Source organism: Hemitrygon akajei, chromosome 6 (genome assembly GCF_048418815.1).
Source record: "Hemitrygon akajei chromosome 6, sHemAka1.3, whole genome shotgun sequence".
Classification (NCBI taxonomy): domain Eukaryota; kingdom Metazoa; phylum Chordata; class Chondrichthyes; order Myliobatiformes; family Dasyatidae; genus Hemitrygon; species Hemitrygon akajei.
In genome coordinates this window covers 42,620,497-42,643,233 of record NC_133129.1, presented here as the reverse complement: position 1 = coordinate 42,643,233, position 22,737 = coordinate 42,620,497, and the positions used below count along the sequence as shown (strand labels likewise).

General features: G+C 40.5%; 1 protein-coding gene across 3 annotated transcripts in view; it reads right to left on the bottom strand.

The window, feature by feature from the left end:
* The window catches only part of wdr41 (WD repeat domain 41), a 47,349-nt gene extending 26,867 nt beyond the window's left edge, over positions 1 to 20,482 (bottom strand). For 2 of the 3 annotated variants that reach the window (XM_073048242.1, XM_073048243.1), the window contains exons 1-3: positions 20,222 to 20,481; positions 6,080 to 6,136; positions 4,552 to 4,667 (exon numbers count right to left, since the gene is read on the bottom strand). In XM_073048242.1, the coding sequence (XP_072904343.1) occupies positions 4,552 to 4,667; positions 6,080 to 6,127 (164 nt within the window). In that variant the 5' untranslated portion in view covers positions 6,128 to 6,136; positions 20,222 to 20,481. Of the gene's footprint in view, positions 1 to 4,551; positions 4,668 to 6,079; positions 6,137 to 20,221 lie in introns of all 3 variants that reach the window. The other variant, XM_073048241.1, reaches the window with a different exon arrangement.
* Between the last annotated feature and the right edge of the window lie 2,255 nt (positions 20,483 to 22,737).

Here is a 22,737-nt window from a genome sequence, read left to right as displayed (position 1 = left end):
GGAATAGCATTTTTACATTTGGCAGGGTGGGAAGAGGTATAATCAAGGTAGTAATGGGAGTCAGTGGGTTTATAGAAGATGTCAATGGACAGTCCGTCTCCAGAGATGGAGACCGACGGCAGCTTGAAGCGGCCACTCCAGAGCTGTTTATCTGTTATTTGTGAAGCGGGGTGCCGTGTGCAATCGTAATCGGATGAAAAACGGATGTGGGAGCATGGAGGAACATCTGAAAATCTCAGGAAAACCTTCCGTCGTTGCTGCTGCTGCTGTGAGGTCCGGGTCTCTGCTGGGAAGAACAGGCCCTCAGTCCTCGGGGTCGCGTTGCTGATGGCCGTTGGCGGGGCCGTCTTAATACGCTCGGCAGAGGATGGTGCTGGGAGAAGCTGTGCCGGAGGGGACGGTCGGAGGCTCGGAGCTTCGACGGACTCTGCGAAAGTCCGCTGCAATCAGGTCGCTTTCACTGTGTGCCGTGTCTGCGAGGCTGGGTTCGACGGAGCTTTCACTGTGTGCTGTGTCTGCGAGGCTGGATCGGGCGGCGCCGTGGAAGTCCATAGCGGGGGTATTCCCTTCTGCTGGCGGCGTGAGAGGACGAGTCTGTTGGGACCCTGGGGACTTCTGGAAACTGTGTGGTGGTTTCTTTCGAACTAATAGTCTTTTGGCATCTTTGTCTATTTTTATTGTGCCCATGGTCTGTTTTTTTTTTATCAATTATCCTATTATTTGCACTGTTGTAACTGTGTGGTTTTGTAGCTTTAGTTTTTGGTCTTGTTTGTCTGGTGGGATTGGAGCTCCTTTCCGGGGAACATGCTAGATGGTAGCGCGATATTAATACGCAGCAGCCTCTCTGGACTCTGGATTGGGGATTGCCAAACGTTATGTAGATTTTCTGGTGTAGTCTGTTTTGACATGCGTTTTTGTGATAACATTCTGGAGGAACGTTGTCTCATTTTTTAACTGCATTGCATTTGTGGTTTCTAAATGACAATAAACTGAATCTGAATCTGAATCTGAGAGATTGAGAAAGGGGAGAGAAGTGTCCGAGATGGACCAAGTGAATTTGAGGGCTGGGTGAAAGTTAGAGGCAAAGTCCATAAAATTGACGAGCTCAGCATGGGTGCAGGAAGCAGCACCAATGTAGTCGCCAACGTAGCGAAGGAAAAGTTGGGGAGCAGTACCAGTATAGGTTTGGAGCATAGACTGTTCCACATAACCCACGAAGAGGCAGGCTTAGCTGGGGCCCATGCGAGTGCCCATAGCTACACCCTTGGTCTGAAGGAAGTGGGAAGAGCCAAAAGAGAAGTTATTAAGTGTGAGCACCAGTTCCGCCAACCAGAGGAGTGTGATGGTGTTGGGGAACTGGTGAGGTCTATTGTCAAGAAAGTAGCGGAGGGCTTTGAGGTCTTCTTGATGGGGAATTGAAGTGTATAAGGATTGGACATCCATGATGAAAATGAAGCAGTCGGGACCGGGGAACTGGAAGTCATTGAAGAGGTGGAGGGCATGGGATGTATCCCGGATGTAGGTGGGGAGGGACTGAACTATGGGTGAAAAAATGGAGTCCAGGTAGGTAGATAATAGGATCCCACTGCAGCTGGCAGAAATTCAAAGGAAAATATGCTGAACGTGGAGATGAGAACAGAAGATCGGGGAATGGAGGCAATATGATTGAGGGCTGCTTCAACCATGGACAGAGAAAAACACCTTTTCCTAAAAAGAATTTAGATGTCCTGGAACAAAAAGCCTTGTCTTAAGATCCAGAGATGCAGGGGAGTTGAAGAAAGTGAGAGAAAGGAATAGTGCCTTTACAAGAGCACAAGTGGGCAGACATAGTTTAGGTAGTTGTGGGAGTCTGTGGGTTTTTAGTTTGCCTCCCGAGACAGAGAGATCCAGGGAAAAGGGAGAGAAGTGTCAGAAATGGAGTAGAGATTTTTGCTGTACATCGACATTCTGACCACAATGGCCATCTTAAGCTTCTGGCATTTTAAGACTCTCCCATTCCCACACTGCCCTACTTTTCCTCAGCATTCTCCACTTCCAGACAGATGCCATAGACAAATTAGAGGAAAAGCAACTCACACACCACACCTGGCTAATCTACAACCCAAATGTATGGGCACTTTTATTTTAAAATTTCATGTGACCTGCAACCTCTGTGTTCCATTCTCCCTCCTCCAGGTTTTCTCACCTGTGTTTTTAGCAAATCATCCCCCTAGCCCACAGATGCTTTCCCCTCCCCCAGCTGCCTCCCACTCAGATTACAGCACCTGCAGTCTCTTCTATCTTCAATAATTGGCTAAGAGTGACTTGGTACATTTAATGGCCCACCTATCCAGTTTTAGCCCAGATTGGCGAAGGTGAAAATTTTCCAATAGTTTCAACAATCAGCATTACATTTTTAATTACACTGAAATATTAGCTACAGTTTTAAGTACAGTTAATGTGAGATGTTCAAGAGTATAGTATTAGATTGATTTACTTTTTAAAATAAAACATTCAAGTAAATCAAATGAAACCTCATATTAAAATTAACAAACAGACTTAAAAACATGTTCTGGTTTTATCCATTATTCACATCGTCCTAGATATTCTGGTCACGTACAGGTACAACGAACCATCAGTACGTTTACCTGTGATTCCACAGAATTACTTTCTGAACGAGTTAATGGATTTACCAAGACAGAAGTCTCAGAAACATATTACTAAGGCATGCCCATCAGCAGACTACTACTCAAGCTTAGCTTTCTCTCACTGGCCTTTCACCTTCATTGTATCTGACTTCATGTCCAAAAGCAAATACAGGAAGAAGAAAACAGCAGCTGTTATGAAGGCTGAGACCAGATCAATTTATCATCCCCAGAAACAATCTGAGGAAATGGTCCACCTGCTGATTGTGACTAGGCCTAAGAGGACAATAAAATCCATCTATGAAGTAAAATATAAATGTGGGGATCACGGAGGAACCCATGAAACCCAATCATGCAAGTTGTACTGAAGAAGCACGTTGAGGAAGTTTACTTTAATAATCCAGACATAGATAAAAATTTTATGGAAAAAGGATTTATTTAAAAATTATGTCAATTCAATTTTCATACAATTAAATTAATAAGACTTGCTTTTTTTATTCTTAAAGTAACCTTTTTCTTAATGGGAAACACACCCATATCAAATCTAATACTGACTCTACAGCTAAATAACATACTTTAAAATAAACCATTACATCACACACTCATTTATAACCTGCATTACATATTAGCCAGCACTAAAATAGTTTTCTCAATAGAAAACAGCTGAACTGTCTTATAATCACTCACAAATATATTACAAAGCTCAACTAACAGCAATTATTAATGTAATCCTGATTCTAATCCCCCTACATTTCAATAGTTTTCCCAAACTATAAGATGTTTAAACTTAGAAAAAATTAGGAGTAGCATTATCGACCCTTCAGTTAAATTTGAAGAAACTTGGCCATTTATTCAACATTTTCATATGATGTAAACTGACCTTTTCCGAATCTTTCTCAATAACTTTTTGCTCGTGTATAGAGGAGCGGAGTTAATGACAAATAATGATTTTAACCAATGAAACATGGCAGCCCAGCTTTTGTTTTGTTATGGGTTTTTTGGGGTTTTTTTTAGTTACTTTCTTTCTCTTTTTTTCAAGTTTACTTTTTTTACTTTCTTGTCCTGTATAAAAAAATTTTAAATCTTTTTCATGTTCAGTTATTAAGAGATTGGGAGGCTTAGATTACATACTCAGAGTCCGTTTCTATATAGGTTAACCATTATTAATGTAATTCCGATCTCTTTGTATCATTATCATTATTATGTTTATCTATTCGAAACTTATTAAATAAGATTGAGAAAGAACTAATAGCAATTACACACTATTAATTTGAGAACACACTGGTTCACCATAACAAAAGTCATCGTGTTACATGCAAATGAAAAGTCATAAATATCATCTATTCCCCACCCCCCCAAGGGAACTGTGATGTAAGGATTAAGTAATTGAACTAATAATCCAAAGGTCTGAACTAGCAATCCAATCACACAGTAGCTGTGGAATTTACAGTTAGTTAATTAAATTGTCTGAAACTATAAAGAGCTAGTTTCAGATATAGTGACCAAATTCCTCAAGAGTAATATATTGTTCTTCTATCTGCCTGCACGGGTCTCCAGTCTGGAAAGTTAACTCTTTTGCTCTTTGCAGATTCTACATGATATCAGTATTTCCAGTTTCCATAACATTTTGTTGTTTCCTCATAAACTCAGTACGCTCCAACTACATTCCCCAACAAATAACAATACTTGAATATTATTAAAATTAGAAAAGGATATTTCTGGATCTGTATATTAGGAATTTCCAAACAAATAAATGATAATGAATTGTAATATAGAATTCTTACTGCTTCCTTTATATGATGTACAATTTACCATATTTAGATGAAATATTTTAAAGTTCCTCAAAACCATTTGGAAAGATTCCTTAATAGCAATGTTTGAAAATTCCTTAACATGCATGAAGAACACAAAAATAATTAAATCTAACCTGGTATCATCAATCCAGACCATGAAGCGAACAATATCACTGTGGCCTTTTAGAACCTGGAGTTGTGTGTAGGGATTCTGTGGTTGGTCATCACCCAAACATAGAACCAGCGACTTCTAAAACATTTAAATGATAAATATTATTACAGTCGAGTTCCTTACAAAAAGTGAGAAACTTGCTTGAATGAACATTCTGAAGAACATTTAAACAACTGAACAATACATTAGCAGTCTACAAAACTATTTTGAAAAATAATCCAAAGCATTAATGGAAACAACAAAATTCTACCAATGAACGCATGACTGTATTGATAGATCTAGTTCAGACTGAATTATCGAGTTCGCTGATAATACAACAGTGGTTGGCCTCATCATCAACAACAATGATAAGACTGTGTACAGAGAGAAGGTAGAGCGGCTTGTAAAATGGTTCAAGCACAACAACTTAAGTCACAACATGGACAAGACTAAATGCATCTTATTATTTCAAGTTCAAGTTTATTCTTTTTAACTATACATGTATACCACCAAACAAAACAGACCAAGGTGTGCAAAACAGTACATAACTCACACACAATACAAGGTAATATCACCACCACAAATGAATTAACAAATAATAAGCTCCATTTACAACACAAGTTAAAAGTAAACAGTATAACACTACTGGCACATCATACGTGATGTGACCTGGGTGGTGGCTGGGAGTTCAGTCATGTCACAGCCTTAGGGAAGAAGCTGTTCCCCATTTCAACAGTCCTTCCCATAATGCTACAGTATCTCCTGCCTGATGGTTTCAAGGAGACTGTTGGACGGATGAGAGGGATCACTGATAAACAGCCCTGAATATGCAGTGTTCCTGGTAAACAATTTGTTAATTTATTTGTGGTAATATTACCTTATTTGTTGTGTATAAGTTTTAGTTACTGTGTTGTGTACCTTATTCTGGAGGAACATTGTTTCTCGTTTGGCGGCATACAAGCATACTGTTGAAGTAACAATCAACTTGAACTATGGAAGGCTGAACCAAATATAAAGGAATATTTTGATCTGTATCAAAGGGCAAACAGCAGATATTTACTCCTAATGAATATTTATTTATCAATAGAGCACCTTAACAGGCCCTTCCTGCTCAACTAACTCACACTGCCTATGTAACCCGTACATCTTTGGAATGTGGGTGGAAACAGGAGCATCTGGAGGAAACCCACACAATCATGGGAATAACGTACAAATTTCTTGGAGTCAGTTATAGAATTGAGCCTGGGTCACTAGCACTGTAATAGCATTAAACTAACCACTACACTACTGTGCCATCCCATCATGATGAAAACAAAACATGTAATGATGACACTGCTATGGTGAGTCACTTGCAATTACTCCAGGAACAGATTTGATCAACTCCGAATGGTGGAGTATACCTTAGACACTTTGAATTAAAAATAAAATCTTTATCCAACTAATTAACAAAACAGGACATGTATCTAAGAATCCATATATATTAATAACAAGATGAAAGTTTTATCCCTCACCTCCACTGGTTCTTGCACATCCCTTCCTCCCAGCAACCATCGCAACATCTCTCAAATCTGCAAAAAAAAAAGGATATATCAAATAAAACCAATCAAGATCTAGTAGCTTTCAATTTACTCATACAAATTAATATCCTGGTTAGAAGAAATGGATCTTAATTTTGTCAGCATCTCTGAAATGTCTGTAATCTTCAAATATCAGCAAGAACTGTCTGAATTGTCTTATTGCAGCCATTTGCTAATGATATAAATATAACTGAAAGTAGTTCAAAAGTGCTGTACATTTCTGTTGTATAATGCATAGTGCCAATATCATGTTTGGCAAGATCTTATACACATATTATAACAATTTATAATGAAAGAAAATCAAGATTGAGGCCCAAGGAATGACTGGGATTAGAAAATCCACCTTTTCTCTTTTAATAGTCTAAAGCCACTATAGAACCTCAAATATGTTAGAAACATCTGAAGCTCCTTCACTGGAGCACTGTCAGAATGAATTTAGCAATAAATTAAAAAAATACTTCAGGTCAGCTTGATTGGAGGTCCTGTTTGTTTTAGGAATCAATTGGAAGAAAAAGGAGGACATAGGGAAAATATTTTTTAGTATTTATCATCCAAAGGAGAGGAGCAAGAATCTAGAACCAAAGGAGAATTGCCGTAAGGGCAATCCCAGGACGTAGCAAGAGAGTGGAGTACTTTCTTCCTATAACATGCTCACTGCCAGCACAGCAATCCCATCACTCCCTGTAACCCTTTCACATACCCATGAATTCTACTTTTTGCTTCTTTTGCCACCAACCTAAGCTGATAAATAATTTACAGTAGACAATTATCCTACCAGCTTATCCTTGAGATACAGGAAGAAACCCACCTGGTCAGAGACAACATGGAAGACACCAGGATTGCAGCCAGGTTTCAGAAATATAGCAACAGTACCAACTGCTGCACTGCTACATCTCACTCAATGTCCCTCTAATTTGTAATGACCAATGTGTGCAAAAATCTTGCGCTGTGCAAGTTTTTGCCCAGTGACAACATGTACGCACTGAATTTTATATATAGAGGTATTCATTTTAACAGCTAGTAAAACACTGTCAATAAGAACTTTGATCTCATCTGGACTTGATCATTTTTGCTCTCATTCATCTGCACTCTCACAAATAATACGTAGCAGGCCTGTAGCAGGTAATGAAGGATTTTCTTGCCAGAGATTTTGCACACAGCCCATATGTAATTTGCTTGTTAAATGCTGTTTCAAAAAGTCAAATTTCCAAATCTCACTCCACTTCTTCGCACCTGCAAATTCTCTAGCAACTTTTGCAATGCGACAATACATGCAGGTAACACCAGTTTCCATATTGTACATAAATATTTCCCGTAGCTGCATGTTACTGGCCTCATGAACTTTCAGTGTAGCAGTTTCTACTGCTTCATTAAACCATTCCGTTCTTTTGCGCTTCACACCCTTCACTTCTTTGGAATTCGACATAATGAATCAATAATTTCTTCACTAAAAACAGTATAAATAAGCCAGTTCTAAAATTTGCAGACAAATCATCACAAATTCCAGAAGCCAGGAAAGGAAATGTAATTATGTACGATTGTGAAATATACTTAATATGCCAATGAGTTAAAGCATGTGCTGTTTAAATTGGTTTGTAGCAAAAGACGAGTGCATGCACGCAACTTAGAAGGAACTTTGATCTCACTTCCATTTTTCTTTATCTTTTCTACATACCTTATTTATTCAAATTATTAAACCATTATCAATAACTCAATTATTTTTTCATTTGCTAATCACTCTAAATAAAACATCAATTGTCCACTTCCCACCATAATGCTGCCTGACCCACACAGCGCTCCCAGCAGCTCTCTTTTTTTTTGTCTAAGGTCTATTGTTGTTTGCAGAAGATAATTCCACATTTCTACCACTCTCTGTGCTGATATCTTTGTACCTAATAAGAAATCATCTATATATTGGTATTTTAGTTAAATTCAAATTATAGCATGTGTAACTAAAGATCTGAAATAAATAAATAAACAAACAAACATATATATATATATATAGTGCTCGCCTGCTTAAGTAAATGTAATTTTCCTACTCCAACATTATAAAATGAAGAGTGAGATAAAGCTCTGCTGCTTTTAAACAGCCTTTTCAGAACTCTGAATCTGTTTTCATTTGAAGGAAAAGACTTTGTTATCCATTTTGTGTTTGCTTTTTTGGTGTTACTATACAGTATCTAAAATATTGACTTCCATTTTCTGAAACATAATGAATCCATTTTGCAATCTTAGGCCTGGAAGTTTCAATTCCTATTGGTTCTGGACCAGTAACTACAAAAAAAATCTCCAAGTTCAATGTACACTGAAAACAGTAATGAGATGGGTACAACACCAATCCTCACTTACTTGTTGTTGAAGTAGTAATCAAAAAAGCACAAAAGCTTTAGAGCCAAACAGTGGGTCAGTAGGCCAGATAAAACAGGTTTACCTGCCTAAGTAGAATGTTTTAAACCTCTCAAGATGTATTTTTGAAAAAAGCATAAATTGCTATCTACTATGTTACAAATAAACTGCTTAAGAATAAACAGCGGTATACTAAATTCCTATTCACATACTTGCTATTGATAAATCCAAATATATGCATTTACAAACGCAAGGCAAATAAAATGTCCAAAACTGAAAGTGGACCAAATAGAATCAGATAATTCTCCCAATGGTTCAGTGGGTTTATCAGTCGAGCAACTGAAGCATATACACAAGGAAAATCTGTTCTGTGGCTGATTCATACAGAGTCATCATTCTGAAGAAGCCCATTCACCTCATCAAATTCTTATCAGTCCCATTTCTCTGCTCTGTTCCTACAATTGTATTTTCTTCTGTCAATCCAATTTCCTATTAAATCATTGGCTGTCTCTGCTTTCACCATCCTTTTGGACAAAATGTCCAAGACATCATTACACTCAGCATAAAAGCATAAGGAGTTCTCCCTCATACCCAAAACATTAAATCTATACTGCCTTTCCCTTGTCATGAACTATTGGGGATAACATTTTTTCATTTATCTAAACACATCATAAACGAGTAATCTCTATCAAATTTTATCAGCCCACCCCTTCAACTTCGTTTGCTCCAAAAGCAATCACCTCAGTTTCTCCAGTCAAATTTTTTACTGACATTCCTCTTCAGTGGGAACATTCCAGTAAATCTATCCACCCACCCTCATAGCTCTCAAGGATCTTCACAACCTTGTATAGTGGCCAGTAATGATTGCAGTACACTAGCTATCCCTACCAAAGTTTTGTACACATTAAGCAGAGCCCCTCTGCATTGGCAATCAGCACCGCAATGTTTGAAACCAAGATCATTCAGGTTTTGCTGGATACTCTCAATATACAACTGCTACCTTCAAAGACTTATGTACAGGAAACATCATTCCTCTGCTCTGTCATTTTTAAAGCACTTTGTTCCAGAACCTATATGGCCCTTCCTAATCTCCTCTGCTTTCAATTGTCTGTTAACCCTACTAGAATCAACTGGTATAAATCTCAGATGTTTTTCCACATCCTAGGTATTCACTCCCTCTGAGATAATATACTTAAAACCTGGTTTTAATGTGAACCATTGGGTGAGGAAAAAAACCCCAATGCTAATTTGGCAGGCAGTAGTGAGCCAGACACCGCAGCAGACGGTGCTGGACCTACAGCTGTTTGCAACATACATTGGGAAGAGAGGACTAAGTGTAGCATATCAAAATTTGCTGATGACACTAAATTGAGTGGAAAAGCAAATAGCACAAGGGATGCAGAGAGTCTGCAGACAGATCATAGATTAGTTAACTGAGTGGGCAAGAATCTGGCAGATGAAGGACAATGCTGGTTAACGTGAGGTCATCCATTTTGGAAGGCAAAATAGAAGCTCAGAGTATTATTTAAATACAGGCAGTCCCCGGGTTACAAACAAGTTCCGTTCCTGAGTCCGTCTTTAAGTCGGATTTGTACGTAAGTCAGAACAAGTACATCCGGTATTATTTAGCGTCAGTTATTCAAACGTTTGTCTTGGTATATATTTTACCTTTCTATGCATATAAAACACTTAAGAAACGTATGTATTCCAATAATTAAACCACTGCGTTGCTTAATAATAATTGTAGCTTTCATCAGGGCAGGGCGTTTCACATGCTCCATTATTCTCACTTTATCCTTTATAATTATTCCGATCGTTGACTGACTGTAGCCTAACGCTTTTCCAATGACTGATGGCATTTTACCTCTTTCCAATCGTTTTACTATTTCCACTTTATTTTCAATCACGATCGCTTCCTATCAACAGAACAGAAACATTGCAGGCGGCGTGTCCTGACATCCGCCGTCCCACAGTCCGCTGGGTCCTAAGGACCACCCCACTGAATTCCCCAGGTCATAAAGTCCACCACACTGAGTCAGGTTAAATGTGACAAGTGGGGGCTGTGCTGGGTTTGGGTATTTGATCCTCCAAAATATTCCGCATGGGAATTTAAACTGGAGGTGGCAGTGTTACTTTTACAAGGTTGCGTTGCGAGCTCGACATCAACTCGGCACGGATGGTACAGGAGTCACTGGATCGACATCAACCCGGCACGGGAGCAGTCTGTCACTGGATCGAAATTGGGAACCTCTGTTCTCCAGCCCGGCGCTGATCTGATTGTGCCACCAGCCAATCGGAATGGGAAGGGGGAGGGGGAGGGGCAGAGTCAGAGTGAATCTTGCTAAGAAAAATTTAAGCCAAATACAAAGTTAAACACTCAATACTGTGTCAACAGCAACAACTTAAAATGGCAGACAGCGTCGCGATCCGACTTAAAATGGCCAACGGCGTTTTCCTTCCTCGGTTTATAAGTTACAAGTTGTCCGTAAGTCGGACGTTCATAACTCAAGGACTACCTGTAGTGAAAGATTGCAGCATGTTGTTACGCAGAGGGACTTCGAAGTGCTCATATAAGAATCACAAAAGGTTGGTTTGCAAGTGAAAAGGGTCATCAAGAAGGCAAATGGAATTTTGGCCTTCATTGTGAGAGGGACTGAGTTTAAAAGCAGAGAGTTTAAACTGCATCTATACAGTGAGAATGAATCTGGAGTAGTGTGTAGTTTTCAACTGGGGGAATATACTGGCTTTGGAGACAGTGCAAAGGATGTTCATCAGGCTGATTCCAGAAATCAGAAGTTTAACCTTTGAGAAGAGATGGCATCACCTGGGGCTATACTCACTGGAATTCAAATTCAAAATGAGAGAGGATCTTATAAAAATACAAAATTTTGAAATGGCTATGTAAGATATAAGCAGTAAAGTTGTTTCCACTGATAGGTGAGACCAGAATCAAGGGACATTGCTTCAAATTTAGGAAGTAAATTTAAGACAGAAATGAGGAGGAACTGCCTTTTCTAGAGAGTAGTGAATTTGTGGAACTCTCTATCAAAAGTAGTAGTAGAGGCGATCTATTAGATATACTTAAAACAGATTTTTACCTAGTAGGGGATTAAGGGTTATAGAGAAATAGCACATAAGTGGAACAGTCCATGACCAGATCAATTATGATCTTATTGACTGATGGAGCAGGTTCAACAGGTCAGATGGCCTACCCTTGTTCCTATTTCTCATGTTATCCATTAGTCACAACTGATTGCTCTCCATCTTAGTGCCATTTTTTTATTCAAGCTTTCACTGACCATTCTATTCCCACAAATTTCAAATCTTGTCACCCAGTCTTTTGTGGTTTAATAACAGAAAATACTGGAAATAATCAGCAACTCAGGCAACGTATGTGAACAGAAAAGAGCTGGTCAAAGACCTTTTATAATTTTATGTAGTAAAATACATTTAATCAAATGTTTTATTAAGATTCAAGTACAGAAAATGTTCTCTGCATTCCTTTTATCAATCTTACAAATTTAAAAAAAAAGGTATGTTAATCATTCATGACCTTCTGCAAGTCTACATTAACTAAGTTAAACCTCTGCCAGTGCCCATTAATGTTTTCCCTTTAGTTATTGTCTCAACCACCAAAAGCATGAAAAGAACTAGTCTATAGTTACTGGGAATAAAGTACTGGTAGTTAATCTCAGACTCCCAGTACAGGGCAATAGGTATCAAACTGAAACATCTATTGTTCCTCTCTCTAATCTGACTACTTTCAACATTCCTGTTATTTTGCCTTTACACTTCTACCTATTCTTATAGGAATAATAAAGGTCAATTTCAATTGAACAGATTACTTAAATAAAAGTAGCCCCTATTAATTTCAGATTATCCCCATTCACAAGAGCCTAGGCTTATATTTTTTTTCGACAGTTCCTTTAAACTCATTTGGGAAACAATAAAAGGTCAAGTCACTGCTACTATACAGAGTAATGCTGCAATCAATTTGTTCACAATAAAATCCCACAATACAGCAATGTGACACATGGACAGTTAGACAAAAAATTGAGCTTAATTTATTATCTAAGTACATATATGTCCCAAGGTGGTTCACTAACATCAGTCTCTATGGTAAAGGAGTCCTTGAACTACCTTTCACTGGCCTTACAGAAGAATTCAAATATTCTAAGGTTCATCTATAGATGTCACTCAAAGACTCTCATGACAAGACCATCAGTAATGCTGCACAGACCTTATCAAATGGGTGGAACTCGACCCCAGCTGATGCACTGCAGCAAACAACAGCAGCCCTTAGGCATACAGACACTGTGATGTGGGTCCAAAAGGGTGGGGGGCAGCTTTGGTCTGGCAGCAAGTGGACCCACCTGGCACAATGCCACAATTCCACAGTGAAGGAATATGGTTATCAAGGAAGTGAAGCGACAAGAAGAGTCAGACAGAAGTGCAGCGGCTGCCTCCCTGGCTAAGCAGGGCAATGAATGCAGTGGGAAAGCTTTGAGAAGAGGAAATATGGGAGATGGAAGCAAAGAGACTTAACTTTCTCATCACAGCTACATATGATGTTCTTCCATCACTGAAAAACCTCCACCAGTGGTTCAGTGAGGACCCAACTTGTTCCCTGTACCTGTTTCCACCAACCCTCAAGCATATCCAGGCAGGCTGCAAAGCCCACCTCACACAAGGCAGATACACGTGGCATCACAACCAGGTCCTGAAAAGCCTGGCAGCAGCAATCAAGACCAAGAGAATAGTAACCAACTCTTTGCTGCCCAAAATGACTAATGCTTTGACACCAGCAGCATTCATCTGAGAGGGAAGGAAAAGACCAACTAATCTCCCTCCTAAGCCAGAAACAGGAAATGCTGGTGGATGTCAATGAACAACTCACCTTTCCACCAGAAATTGCTACCACCAACCTTAGGTCAGATTTGGTTCCCTGGCCCAATTCATTTCAAATTGTCTACATCATGGAACTCATAGTCCCGTGGGAGGATTCAGCGGCTGAAGCACATGTCTGCAAGACGCTACTCTATGCAGATCCAGCAGCTGAAGCTCAGCAACGGGGCTGGAAAACCAAAGTTTGTCCTGTGGAAGTGGGTTGTAGGGTATTTATAGCCACATCCACCATCAAACTGCTGAAGGAGCTAGGGATCCATGGTCAGACTCTACTGCAAACCATAAGAGCCACATCAGAGGGAGCGGAAAGAAGCAGTCTCTGGCTTTGGATCAAGCAAAAAGACCTGGACTCCTGATGCTCTCCTATACCAGAAGAGTGGGAAGACACAACAGGAAGTGACTTTGGGATGCCAGAAGTCATCTTTGAGCCCTCTGGAGATGGGATGGGCTAATTGATGAAACAGCGAGGAAGGAGGATGCCCACTTGAAAACCCCTGCGTGTCATCCTTGTGCCACTCCCAACATCAAGGCAGACTCGAGCAAGTGCTCACGACCCACTAGTACAAGAGACATTAACATCATACCTGTGTTTTTTGATTTTTTTTGTCACCATGTGCATACAATCCTGAGATTTGTTTTCTTCAACGTTCAAAGTAAATTTTATTAACAAAGTACATATGTATCACCATATACAACCCTTGTGGGCATACTCATCAAATCTATAGCCCAGTAACTATAATAAGATGAACGAAAGATCAACCAAAGTGCAGAAGACAACAAATGTAGATCTAAATAAATAGCAATAAATAACACTGGACACACTGGAGGCTGTGTTAGGACAAAAGAACCTACAGAAAATCCAGGCAATTCTGGACAATATGTCTCACCCTCTGCATGCCACTTTGGCTGAATAGGGAAACACTTTTAGTAACAGACTAAGACAACTGCGTTGCTCCAAAGAACACTATATGAGGTCATTCTTACCCTCAGTCATTAGGCTCTATATATAGCCAGGGAAGTGATGATCTCCTCCTGTTAGACCGTTAGCGGCAACTTAATTTTTATTCCTTCTACTTTTCTTCTGATATTTATACCGGTGCACCTGTAATGCTACTGTGACACTGTAATTTCCTTTGGGATCAATAAAGTTTCTATCTATAATGAAAACATGAGATACTGAGATAAAAGAGTCTTTAAAGTGAGATCATTGGTTGTAGAAACATTTCAATGATAGGGCAAGCCTGATGGTTGTAGGGTAGTAACTGTTCTTGAACCTGGTGGTGCGAGTCCTGAGGCTCTTGTACCTTCTACCTGACGGCAGCGAGAAGAGAGCATGACCTGGCTAGTGGGGATCTCTGATTATGGATGCTGCTTTCCTATGACAGTGTTTCATGTAGACATACTCAGTAGTGAGGAGGGCTTTACCCGTGATGTACTGGACCGAATTCACTACATTTTGCAGGATTTTCTGTTCAAAGGCAGGAGTTGCCATACCAGCCCATGATGCAGCCAACCAGCATACTCTCCACTACACATCTATAGAAATTTGTCAAAGTTTTAGATATCATGTAGAACTTCCACAAACTCCTAAGGAAGTAGAGGCACTGCCATGCTATCTTCTCAACAATGAGTTCTTGCTCAAGTTCAGTTACTGTCATTCATCCATACACATGTTCACTGCTATGTTTACAATCAACATTCCTCCAGACCAAGGTGCATAATGCAGTACATATGCACAACCCACACAATTAATACATAAAGTAATATTACCACTAGTAAATTAACAAATAATAAAATGTGTATGGATCTATTTCTTTTACAGCAATGACCTTAGCACTATGTATTGATCTATTGTCCACGCATGCGCATTGTTCTCTCTCTCGCTGCAATGTGCTTTTATTTAATTGACATGCAGTTGTGCACAGACAAAACAAATTGGTGATGAGTACAAACCTGAACATCAGAAAATATCATGAATTGCACTGACAGTTACAGCACAATTACAAGCTGAAACAGCGAGAGTTAACCAGTACAGAGAAGGCCGTCATGGTTGCTAACAAACGTGTGAGTACAGTGCATAGTAACAGTGAAAGAAACATTGAACTTAAAGTGAGAATAACACGGCAATAGCTTCAGTCGGAAAAGTTGACAAATTTGATACCACAAATGAAGACCAGAAGTCATATATCAAGAAGGCTAAACTGTACTGTAATGCAAAATCATGGAGGAGCAAAAGAAAGCCTCTACACTTCTTAGCTTAATGTGCCCAAGAACATACGGTCTCTTACGCAACCTAGAATTCCTGAAAAGCCAGCAAGCAAGACATTCAACGAAATTACAAAATTACTTGAGCCCTAAACTGCTGGTAATAGCTGAGAGATTTAGATATTACAAGAGGAACCAGTCAAAATATGAAAGCATTTCTGAATACATTGCAGAACTGAGCATATTTTCCCAGTACAGGCAGTCCCTGGGTTACGAATGAGTTCCGTTCCTGAGGCCGTCTTTAAGACAGATTTGTACGTAAATCGGAACAGGTACATCCAGTGCTACCTAGCGTCACTTAGTCAAACATTTGTCTTAGTATATACAGTGGTCCCTCCTTATCCGTGGGTTCCGCATCCACGGATTCAACCAACTGCGGATCAGGAAAACCCAGAAGTTCTCTCTCCAGCACTCATTGTTTGAGCAAGTACAGACTATTTTTTCTTGTCATTTTTCCCAAAACAATACAGTATAACAACTATTTACATAGCATTTACATTGTATTAGGTATTATAAGTAATCTAGAGATGATTTATAAGTACAGGCCGTCCCCAGGTTATGAACGAGTTCTGTTCCCGAGTCCGTCTTTAAGTCGGATTTGAAGTCAGGACAGGTACATCTGGTATTATTTAGCCTCAGTTAGTAAAACGTTTGTCTTTGTATATAGTATATATTTTACCTTTCTATGCATATAAAACACTTAGGAAACATATGTATTTCAATAATTAAACCACTGCGTTGCTTAGTAACGATTGTAGCTTTCATCGGGGTAGGGCCTTTCAAATGCTCCATTAAAATTGTTCCAATCGTTGACCGACTATAGTCTAACGCTTTTCCAATGACCGATGGCGTTTCACCTCTTTCCGATCGCTTTATTACTTCCACTTTATTTTCAATTGTGATAATTTTCGTGAACAGAAACACTGCGGATTCAGAGCTGCGCCAGGTCCTAAAGTCCACCACACTGATACAGGTTAAATAAGGTCCGGGATTCCATTGGGTCCTAAAGACCACCGCATTCAGACAGTTTAAATGAGGGACTTGAGCATCCGCATTTCTTGGTATCTGTGGGGGGGTACCGGAACCAATCAGGGCCAACTGTAGTATATATTTTACCTTTCTATGCATATAAAACACTTAAGAAACATATGTATTTCAATAATTAAACCACTGCATTGCTTAGTAATAATTGTAGCTTTCATCGGGGCAGGGCCTTTCACATGCCCCATTATTCTCACTTTATCCTTTATCTGTATCCTTTAAAGTTGTTCCGATCATTGACCAACTGTAGCCTAAAGCTTTTCCAATAACGATGGCATTTCACCTTTTTCCGATCGCTTTATTATTTCCACTTTATTTTCAATCGCAATCATTTTTCATTAGTGGAACAGAAAACTGCGGATTTTATGTTCTATCGCTGACTGGAAGTGAACCGTCTGATTGGCCTATCAGAGTTCTCTTTAGGAACCAGTTGACTTGATCAGCATTTCTGATCTGGCTATTGTTCATGATTGCACTTAATAATAAAAATACAGCAGCAACCGCAAGCGATGGGTCTTGTGTTGCTCCGAGTCCTAAAGTCCACCTGCACTGAGACAGGTTAAATGGGACAAGTGGGGGTAGAGCTGACTGGAAAAGTGGGGGGGTGGGGGGGTCAGGGTGAATCTTGCTAAGAAATATTTAAGCCAAACACAAAGTTACACACTCAACAGTGTTAATGGCAGACGGCATCGTGATCCGACTTAAAATGGTGGACGGCATTCTCCTCCCTTCATTCGTAAGTACGAGATGTCCGTAAGTTGGATGTTCGTAACTTGGGGACTGCCTGTACTGTGACTTTAGAGATGGAACTTCTGATGCAGTAAGGGACAGGCTTGTATGTGCATAGCCAAAGCACTCAAAAGAGGCTATTATCCAAAAGAGCTAAGCTTGCAACAAGGCATTGAACATTGCAAGATTGTTAGAGACTGCAGCAGAACTACAGAAAAAGAGGTTAGAATGTGAAATACACAAAATGTCCCTGAATGGTGCAAAAACCCAAAAATGTTATCGCTGTGGCAAAGCCTCCCATGGCACAAATGACTGTTGGTTCAAAGAAAAGGTCTGCAGAAAGTGTCACAGACAAGGTCACATAGAGAGAGTGTGAAAGGCAAACAGAAAGCACAACTGAGTAAAAAGTCTCAAATACAAAACTAAGCAAATGTATATAGTTACCGAATGTAAAATAGAATCAGACAACAGAGTCTGACAAAGATGAACTGTCATGCCTAGAACTGTATAGTATTACTGAAGCAGATTGCAATCTGGTGTAAAACTGAAAACGGAGCTGGATACAGGGTCACCTTTGTCCATAATTCCAGAGGCTGACTACAACAGACTGTTTTCTATGATGCCATTAGAGAATACCTCAGTGATGCTAAAGACCTACACAGGTGAAAAAGTGTCTCCCAAAGGCAAACTGAAGATAAATGTAACATATGGAGGCCAAACACAGTAGTTAGAGCTTTACGTATTGAAAGTGGAGAGCCAGCACTTTTCAGATGTGAATGGCTGAGAAAAATCCAGCTAGACTGGCAGTCAAAGTTCTGTGTGGTATCAACAGGCAACTGCAGCCCAAATGGTAGCATTAAGCAAGAGGCTGTCACAGCTGCTTAATGCCAATCAGAAAGTGTTTGAGAAGGGAATAGATAAACAGATCTATTTCGTGGCCAAAAGCAGTGCTAGATGACAAAAAGTTCAAAATGCACCCCCACAGGCACGTCTACACCCGTGGGAATGACTGGTGTCACCATGACAATGAGTATATATCGACTCAGCTGGGCCATTCATAGACTCCGTATTCCTGATTGACGTGGATGCGTATTTGAAGTGGTTGGAGGTTACACCAATGCAATCAAGCACCTCAGGGAAGATTTTCTCTGCTCTGAGGACTATCTTTGCCAGAAATTGGGTACCAGAACAAATCGTGAGTGACACTGGACCACAATACACATCAGAAGAATTCCGACTATTAATAAAGAAAAATGGCATCAGACATTTCAAATCAGCTCTTCATCACCTATCAACGAATGGGCTAGCTGAAAGGTTTATCCAAAGCTTCAAGAAGTCCATTAAAGCAATGAACAAGGAGAACATTTCTCTACAGCACAAGGTGGACAATCAATTAACGCCACCTTTTACTTTATTGATATGTAATTGTGCACAGACACAAGGTACAATACATGTTAAAAGTAAATAGCATAACGCTACCAGTGCTTCATGCGTGATAAGACCTGGCAGGTGGCAGGGAGTTCAGTATTCTTACAGCCTGGGGAAGAAGCTGCTTCCCATCCAAACAGTTCTTGTCTTAGAAGCTGCTTCCCATCCAAACAGTTCTTGTCTTAATGCTACAGCACCTCCTGAATTCAATGGTAGCGGGTAAAGAGACTGTTGGACGGATAGTAGAGATCACTGACAATACTAAGGGTCCTGCGTTTGCAGCACTCCTGATAAATATCTCTGATGGGTGGAACAGAGACCCCGATTACCCTCTCAGCAGTCTTCACTGTCCTTTGTAGGGACTTGCAGTCAGATAACTTGCAACTCCCGTACCAGACGGTGATGCAGTCAGGGTCAGGACACTCTCGATGGTGCTCCTGTAAAAATCGGTTAATTGGTTAAAATGGAGGGGGGTGCCTCAATTTCCTCAAGTGGACAGCAGCTGTATTTCTTAACCAAAGAGGTGGTGTTGAGGGACCAGGTGAGAGGAATTAAGAGGAATAGACAGAGTGGACAGCCAGTGCCTCTTCCCCAGGGCACCACCGCTCAATACAAGAGGACATGGTTTTAAGGTAAGGGGAAGAAAGTTCAAGGGGGATATTAGTGGAAGGTTTTTACTCAGAGAGTGGTTGGTGCATGGAATGCACTGCCTGAGTCAGTGGTGAGATACACTAGTGAAATTTAAGAGACTACTAGACAGGTATATAGAGGAATTTAAGGTGGAGGGTTATATGGGAGGCAGAGTATAATGGTCAGCATAACATTGTGGGCCAAATGGTCTGTGCTGTGCTGTATTGTTCTTTGAGATCATTTGTTAGGTTCACTCCCAGAAACTTGGTGCTCCTAACTCTCTCCACGGAGCAGCCGTGTATCTGCAGTGATGAGTGGTCACCTGGACCTTCCTAAAGTCTACAGTCATCTCTTTAGTCTTGTCCGTGTTGAGATTCAAGTTGCTGTGCTGGCCACATTATCGCCTCTCTGAACTCCATTCTGTCATCCTTCAATTTGATGACTGAGCAACAGTATAATAATAAATAAATATAGTCAAGCAATCTTGTTCTGCCCAAGAGCAACTTACTATAAATCGGAAATTAGTACCCTGGTATTGACACCAACATCACATTTCTAAAGCATTCAATAATATGAACTAATTTCTAACTGGAATAAGTGGATTCCGTGAAGCAGCAATAATGAACACAATGCATCAACCCCTCTGCTGACTGAATCATTTCACCTACAATCAAGTGTACAGGTTGACCGTTGCAACTGTCTTTAACAGCCGGCAGAAAGACAAATACTCACCTCACGGTATTTCCCGGGCCGGATGGGCGGGCAGGCCAAGGGCAGCAGCTCCAGGCTGCGAGCCAGGAGCCGGGTTGCGGATTGCTCCCACTGACAGGGCCCCGCCCCGCTCACTCAGGAGAACGGCATGCGATCGGACGCTGCCGTGCGATATGGACGAGCCGGAGCGGAGAAACGGGAGCTCCGATCACCGCCCGTCCGAAAAGAGCGACGAACGACGTCAACGCCTACCGAGTGAGCGCGTCAAAACCGGAAGGACACGCCTCGAGCCAGCTGACAGTTGCCGCGCGCGTGACGTCCGGCGGCTCGAGGTGGGGAGGCAGGGACAGAGATCTTACCGCTGATGACGTAAGTTCGGTGACGTCATGAAGGGATGCAGCTCCACGACACGACCACCCCGAGGGATCGGGTGTTGCACTGTTGGCAGTACCAGATGAGGTTAACTGAAACCTCCCTCCACTTTCTCTCAGGAGAACATAACAGCTTTCATGCTGCTTTTTTTTTGGAAGAACAGGATAAGCCTTTTATTAATCTCCTAAGACATGTAGATAGAAGAGCTTGAGCTTGCAGATGTACAGTGCCCAATCTCATATGAACTAGCGATGTCTTGGATCTTGGATTGAACAAACACAGGTAATATCTGAATACTGCTGCTCTTTAGTTTTGAAGACTAGCATCCTTCTCAGGGAGGATATGTTGGAGATGAAGTGCAATATTGCGGTGAGGAAGATTGAGAGAAGTGTTATGGTCATGACGGGGCTTTGTTTTCACTGATGCGAGCAATGTTGCAGGCCCATTGTTTACGAAAACGGCTTGCGCTATGAGAAAAAGCAACCACAAAATAGAGATGAAGTAAGGACAGTGTTCCACAGTCTGTCCCTGATGGTGGATAATTGACATGAAAAAGCCTAATGAATAGTGGTTGGTGCAGCTTCCTGCATTTTTCTTGGAATTGTACTTATATAGGCCATGTTGACTGTGCCTAGATGAACAGAACAAAGATTTTGCTTCCTGAACACTTTTTGGTGTATTTTGTAGTTTTTGGGCTGCTGATCATGAAAAGCACCAAGAAATTTCCCTATTATGCACCATTATTTTTTGAAATCTCCTACGTTTGTTATTTCAATTCGTAATTCAAGTCAATTAAAATGTTGCCCACAATGTGAGCTGAGGAGTTTTCTATCTTGTCCGGGCATGCTTAGGCAGGGTGGATGCTGCATGGCAGGACAGGTTGTAGACAGGCTGTAAATATCCATGAAGGATTTCAAAATTTGAGACAGATGTTTCCTACAATAATTGATGCCAAGACTAAGGAAGGCATTTTTGTTGGTCGACAAATCAAACAGGTCATCAATGGCAGGCAATTCAATAAACTTGTAGTAGGACTGGAGAAAATCACATGGAAGACATTCAGGAATATTGTTGAAATTTTTCTTGGCAACTACAGAACACTAAACTATGTGCAACTGATTGACAACGTGCCTCGAGCATATGAAACCATGAAGTACAATATGTCACTAAGGATTAATTTTCTGTATTCCCATTTACACTTCTTGCCTGCAAATGTTGGTGCTGTCAGTGATGAGCATGGTGAAAGGCTTCACCAGGACATTGCGGTCATGGAGAAATAGTATCAGGGCAACAGGAATCCATCAATGTTGGCGAATTATTGTTGGACACTTAAAAGAGAAGCCTGAGATACTGCATACAAATGAAAATCATCAACAAAACATTTTTAGGCTAGTTGAACTATCACAAAGCATCAGCACCTGTATGCAAATAAATGCATTATATTCAATAACAGTTAATTTTTTGTTTCTCCTGTAACTCTCGCTTCAGCTAGCAGCTTTATATAGGGGGTGATAGCCCCTAGCCTGGCCAAACTTAAGAAATCTCATTTGGGTGGCTGCTGCACAATGTTTCCCCTGTTACAAATCAGTATCCCGAAATAACAAACATTACACAATATACGATTAAACAATTAAGCTTTATAATTCTTACTTTGACTATATGATTAGTGTTACGTATCCCGTAACTGGATCACTTACCAGCAAAGATAGAGAGGTCCGCTGAAGTCTGATGGTACCATTTTCAAACGTTTTTATTTATAAAGGGGCACAAAAGTAAGGTTAATACAAACATTCAGATACCATAAGTCATCACTACTCAATCTAATGCACAGGTATAGTAATAACCAATAAGAAATAAGCTCTATCGTTGTCTAGGGGTAATGTATATATTGTCCGCTGTATATCTGAAAGTCTCTTGCGGTCACTGCAGTTCCACCAGCTGCCATCTTTGGTGGTGTCGCGTTGGTGCACTTTTGTTAGAAAGAGAGAGAGAGAGATTGAATGAAACAGTTACCCGCCGGGTTTGTCCAACCTTTAGGGGTTCGATTCCGTCTTTTGTCTCGTTGGGGAATGGACGCTCGCTGGTGGCCTCCCCTGTAGCTAAGCCGTTCTCTCGTGGTGAGGTCGCCAATCCCAGGCAAGGAAAAGACGCACACGAACCCCACC